Raw genomic sequence first — 6,466 nt, 5'->3', positions numbered from 1 at the left:
GAGGAGGTGACCCGCGCTCCGAGCGACGGCGCAGCGGCCGGCGAGCCCGGTGAAGCCGACGCGCCGCGGCCGCGCCGGGAGGACAACGGCGACCTGGGGACGGGGACGGCGCCTGACACCGCCGCGAGCACGGGCGGCGGCACTGGCGACGGAGGAGCCCTGCTGCACCCCACCCTGTGTGCTGCGCGCTGTGAGACGCGGGTTCATGCTGCTTTCTTCACAGCCGTACGCCCACTGCTAGTTCCCCCCTCCAAGCATGGAAATGTGAAGCGCGCTGCTTTCTGACATGATGGATTTTCATTTCAAAATCGGTTTACACTTTCCACGATACTCGGTAACAGGCAGAAGGTACACTTACACATCGTTCAGAATACTGGCAAGATTGACACTTTAAGTGCATGATAAAAGAACTTAAAATAAAAACAGTTTCTCAGTGGCATTCCCTTAAGAGTTGCTGTCTATACAACGGAATAGTCTACATTTATGTTGCAACTTTCATACAAAAAGAGCTCTAAGAACTTTGATGATGATGTTGCTGGTGGTGATAGGATAACAGCCCATTTGACAGGTAGGTAAAGAAAAATCAGAGACTTAGTAGCTATCCTAAAGGCACACCTTAAGTCAATGGTAGCAAGAGAGCTTTGCAAAGATACTTTAGTGGTAAAATAGACCTAAAAATTTGCTTTTGAGGGAAAAAACACCCAGTCATCCTGACCATAAATATGGAAAAAGATGCATCCATCTTGTGATGCACTGGGCTGGTTAATTAAGCTGCTGTAGCCAACAACATACATGAGACTAAAACTGTTAGCATCTCCTCTTAGCATATTTCACCTTTTAGCCTAGATGCTTAGATAACTGAGGAGGATGGTTTCCATTCTTTGTATCACGAGGTGAAAAGCACATCACAAATTACTAGATAAGCAGCTTCCAGAACTCCTTGTAAAAGTAAAATTCCCACCAACAGAGACTTGAGTGTGCAAGGAATGAAAAAAATGGATGTATGGTATAAGCGATAAAGATCTATCATCTGGTGAGTCAAAAGCGGTGTATTTTAGGTCTGAATTAGCATTTGAAGTCCAGGTTCTCTTCTTGGATCTATCACAGATTACCTGTGCAATGGTGTAGAAGCCATCATGCCATAGGAATGATGCTCCACCACGTTTCTGAAGTTTCAAAATCTGCTCCTCTTATACTGCCAGAGATCATGAAGTTCATGAAAACAATTTTCAGATTTTAAAGCTGTTTAAGTACAGCTGAAAACAGTAAAGAGGATGTGGAATACTGACTGTGACACCAGACTATTGTTTCAACACAGAAGAACACAGAAAAGGAAGTTAACCTGAAAATACACTTGGTAAGTATCATGATGTTTTCATAACTTCCACTACTGCATAAGTCATCAATGCAAACATATGTGTAACCCTCCTTCTACCCCCTCCAAAAAACACCTATCTGCAACTTGCAGGCATTTCAGTAGTGAGAGATCAAGGATTTGGGGTGGACATGTAGAGGAGACTTTTAACATAAAATGCTTTACAAGAGAGCAAGAGCTGTGTTCCTTAAAAGCCTAGATCATACACGTGATTTGGAAGATAAAGGCAAATCCTTCACACAAGGACTTTTCCTGGCTTCCTTTTAGAGCCTGGCATCAAACCGTGTTGTTCTTGGCTCTGTTGAAAAAACTGGCTTGTAAGACCTCACAGTTGTGTGCATGAAGAACTGCAAAAAGCATTACTGCCATTATGAACAGAAAGAATCCAAATGTCAGATTCATTTCATAGGGAGGGGTTTGGCCTACAGTGCACATACTGAATTAATATGTGAGTCTGTAACATCTCTTTCCATGTCAGGAACTTTTTGAATCCAGAAGTTCATGAAAGGAAAAACTAAGCACAAATTGTTAGATGTGATATACTATTTAGCAAATACAGCCTGCTGAACTATATAGCTCAGGTTTTTTTTGTATTGCAGTTTAAATTCAGACTCCTCTCTATTAGAGAGCCAGGATGTGATTTGTCATTCTAACTAGGTTGATTTAATGGTGAGCTGTTCCTGAAGGGGAGGGCATGTTACTCCTCCCCTTAATTGCACTCACTGCCTGCAACATAACTGGTGCTTGTCTAACCCCCCAGTAAGCCAGTTCAGAGATTCATCTAAACGGGCAGACAGGAACCTCATGAAGTTCAACAAAGGGAAGTGCAAAGTCCTGCACCTAGGGAGGAATAACCCCATGCACCAGTACAGGATGGGGGCTCACCTGCTGGAAAGTAACTTTGCAGAGAGGAACCTGGGGTCCTGGTGGACAAGAAGTTGACCATGAGCTGGCAATGTGCCCTTGTGGCCAAGAAGGCCAATGGTATCCTGGGCTGCATCAGGAAGAGCATTGCCAGCAGGTCAAGGGAGGTGATCCTTCGCCTCTACTCAGCTCTGGTGAGACACACATGGAGTACTGTGTCCAGTGCTAGGCTCCATAGTACAAGAGAGACATGGACTTACTGGAGTGAGTCCAGCAAAGAGCAACTAAGATGATTAAAGGACTGGAGCCTCTGTCATATGAGGAAAGGCTGAGAGAGCTGGGATCACTTAGCCTGGGGAGAGAGAAGGCTCAGGGAGGGATCTTATTGCTATTTATAAATATCTGAAGGGAGGGTATAAAGAAGATGGCCCAGACTCTTTTCAGTGGTGCCCAGTGACAGGATGAGAGGCAAAGGGCACAAATGGAAACCCAGGAAATTCCATCTGAATCCGAGGAAAAACTTTTTTACTGTGAGGGTGACTAAGCAGTGGAACAGGTTGCCCAGAGAGGTTGTGGCGTCTCCATCCTTGGAGATATTCAGAATTCATCTGGACACAGTCCTGGCTAACCTGTTCTAGGTCACCCTGCTTGAGCAGGGGGGTTGGACCTGATGATCTCCAAAGGACCCGTCCAACCTCAATCATTCTGATTTTTGTAGTCAAAAACATAAAAAAGATCAAATCCCCCTAAGTTTTCTGTCTGCTTAGCTTCTTAAACCAGCTCACTGCAAGGCCACATGTGCACCACTGCTGGTGGTAGGGCCATGAAAAGCAATGAAAGCAGTGAGAGGGCACAGTGGAGTATGAAAGGGAAGGACTGCTCCATTTGCAGCAGCTAAGCAATAGGCTTAATACTATGAAACAGCATTCTCAACTTGCAATGTGTAATACATATGTCCACAAGAATGGAACTGTGGCAAGAAACACTCACCAGGCAAAACAGCACTTGGATTTTAGGATTTATCACAAGTGCCTGGGCTGAAGTTTCTTCCATGATCCAAATCAGATTCTATTAGATTAACACCAGGGACTTTGCAAGAGAAGGCCACCCAAGAGCCTCATCAGACAATATTACAATGCTGGTACCTATACTATGACTGCGGCCTGGTCTAATGACTGAGAGGAGACTCTGAATTTTTAAGAGCCTAAAAGTACAACCATTTTGGGTCAGAGCAACTTCCATCTAGTCCAGTGTCTTCTCTCCAGCAGCTGAGTCAATGCAAATTTACAACAACAAAAACACAATCCACAATCCCTCTTGCAGAGATTATAAGAAATTCAAAAATAGAGCTGCATGGAGAGAACTAAGCTTGAATCAAAGTTTTGGTGAGTTCTGACTTCCTCTTTCATTAGGAAAGTTACACAAGTTTGTAAGACTTCACAAGAACTGAAAGAAAGACCCTCAAATTTTAAGCAGGTTCTACCCAGAACTGACTATACTGATGAATATAAGAGCAAGAAGAAAAGGAATAAAGAGAATAAGGGGAGCTAACAATGCCACTGCCTGTGCTCAGTGTGGGTTTGTGAAGAGAAAGGTCTCATAGCACTTTTGGGCAGAGCCAAAGTGAAGTGAAAAACTAAAACGTAGTTCTCCTAAAGTCTAAAGACTCTGTTGATCTCTGTCTAGTTGGAGGATGTATAGTCCTAACTGACTTCTCCAATTTTCACTAAATAGAAAGGATATTTGTGGTGGATCTTCCATTGATAAGTGTGGAAATATTAAAGTCTCATTCTTGAACGAGACACCACATTTTGTAATTGTGGCTCTGACTGTACCGGGGATTATAACAAAAAAATGACAATCATTGCAGGTAAAATTGTTTGTTTGCTGTCCTACTGTTTGGCAGAGGGTTTCTTCTTCAGACCCAGCCATATCAATTACTTCTATATGTGTGTCTCTTTTCTTGATATTGAGCAGAGACCTAGGAGGCATGTAGGTGTGAGCAAAGAGTAGAATATAGTGTCCTGGATGGTTTGAGGACTCCGGAGAATGCATGAGTTGCTCCAAGTGAAACAAGCATGGTATCAGTCCTCCCTGATGTAAGCATCCAAACAACAAAGCCCCAAGAACATTGAAAATAATAATGACAGGTTTCCACTTTATAGCTCTATTCTGTGACGTGCTGAACAGGACTAATGGTAAGATGAGAGGAATGAGAAACCGAGGTTCTTGGTGACTGAAGAGGGAGAGAAATGCCAAAGGAACAAAGTAAAACRACAATAATATTGGGTTGCCCTCAGAATGCACTAATATCCTAGATGACCCATGGTAATATGACTTGACCTGTGGTAATATATAGATACATTTCTTTAACATCTTACAACCAGCACCGATGGCCAGAATATGTAGGATCCCAAAGAGCATTATTCCATTGACCATAAAATGTGTAACTCGTGGGTGACTTCCATGCTCTGCAAGATTATGAGGATTAAGATTATAGCGGAGAAAATTTAAAGGGGTTACTACTATTTTCTGATTTAATTGAGCTATTATATCAAATAGGCTGTTCTTTTCAACACTGTAGAGGTTGTCTAATCCCATAGAGGTAAAATACAGGGTGTCAGCTGTTATGAAAAAAATAGCAGTAAAGCATGCACATGGGACAAGCTTCAAAAAGTGGTTTATGACAATTTTAATGCTCTTTTGAGAGTCAATATTTAAACCCACCCAGTAAAGCAGTGGCATTAGAGCAAATGCCAGAAAAGTTGGCCTGTTGAAAAACCCAGCAACTGTTACAATTACTATAAGATGGCTACTTGTTGGCTCTGCTAAGCTGCCATCAGACCTTCTTGAGGAAACCAATACCATCAGAAGAGCAAACAGAAGTCCTTCAAGTGTATTGGTAAATGTTCTTGTATAAAACACCAGAGTGACATGTGATCCAGCAAGAAGTACCAGTGCTTTCCATGGATCTGCTTCCCAGAAAGGAGCTAATCGATATACACTATAGTCAAGTATGAAAGAAAAGATTGTAAAGAAAAGACGAGGTGATACAAGAAGGGTGTAGCTGTTGATGCAACTTGACCATACGTCCAGCTGCTGCAAACACTTGATCACCCAGTAGGTAACTCCAGATGTCATTAATGGAAAAACAACTGTTCTGCAAGGAGAGCTGGAAAGGAACTCCCAGGGATAATAGACCTGTAGGTTTAAAATATCTCCTATAGAGAGAGGGAGGAAAAAAAAGAAAAAGAAACATACATAATATATTTTATTCAGTGACCAATCATGTATATTAGGGATACAGTTGAGATGGGATGAGAGGCATCATGATGCAGAGGAGTTTCTGAACTTTTGAGAATACTGTCAGCCCTGAAATTTTTAGGAGTATACTATTAATCTTTATGAAGCTTCAAGGAAAAAAAAAAACAAAAAAGGTCAAACAGTTCCAGGCACCACTTACTATGGTAACCAGAAACAGGAACAGAAAGGTAATCACCTAGAATTGCAGATCAGCTGCTAAGTTGTTCACAAGAATCTCTTTGTAACTAGAAGGGAGTATAAATGAGACTGTTCAGTTCTTCAAGTTACCCACTTTCTAAGCAAATCTCTACTTGAAATTTGCAGTATAGGACTGCAGGTATATCTAAAAATGATGTCACATGGTAGATATATGGTTACATATTGCAAAATATAGCTTCACAGTCTTCCCAGAATTTATGCTATAAAGGTTGCCAGTGGAAATTTAGCCCCCCAGAGCATGTCTGTTGACCCTAGATCTTGGTGCAGGTGTACCAGGCAAGCATGCTGGCTATGCATACTGGACAGGTGTCCCTCATAAGCATATTGGCTATACGTACCAGGCAAGCATGCCAGCTGTGCATACCAGGTAAGCATGCAGGACAAGTGTGCCAGCTACATGTACCGAGTAAGCATACTGGGCAAGCATACYGGCTATACGTACCAGGGAAGCGTACCGGACAAATGTACCAGCTACATGTGCTGGCTGTGTGTGCTAGCTGTGTGTCCCGGACAAGCACGCTAGCTATGCGTGCAGGTAAGCAGAATGACTACATGCACTGGGTGAGCGCTCGGGCCGTACGCACCAGCGGTACCCCCGCATGAGCGCACCGGCTCTGTGCACCGGCTGCGTGCTCCAGGTGCGCGCGCCGCCCCGCCCCGGCGCGCTGCCTGTACGTACGCGCAAGCGCAGCGGCTGCGCGCGGG

The 6,466-nt window shown here is 43.4% G+C and overlaps 1 protein-coding gene across 1 annotated transcript; it reads right to left on the bottom strand.

Moving 5' to 3' along the window:
• Nucleotides 1-2,842: 2,842 nt before the first annotated feature.
• On the bottom strand, nt 2,843-5,560 carry PIGZ (phosphatidylinositol glycan anchor biosynthesis class Z; the record flags this gene model as incomplete). Its single annotated transcript, XM_026058097.1, has 1 exon — nt 2,843-5,560. A coding segment is annotated over one exon (1,662 nt), but the record flags the coding sequence as incomplete, so codon positions are not given.
• Between the last annotated feature and the right edge of the window lie 906 nt (nt 5,561-6,466).

This window comes from Apteryx rowi, unplaced genomic scaffold, assembly GCF_003343035.1.
Source record: "Apteryx rowi isolate R43461 unplaced genomic scaffold, aptRow1 scaffold_142, whole genome shotgun sequence".
NCBI classification, from domain to species: domain Eukaryota; kingdom Metazoa; phylum Chordata; class Aves; order Apterygiformes; family Apterygidae; genus Apteryx; species Apteryx rowi.
This window is presented reverse-complemented; position numbering and strand designations above follow the sequence as displayed.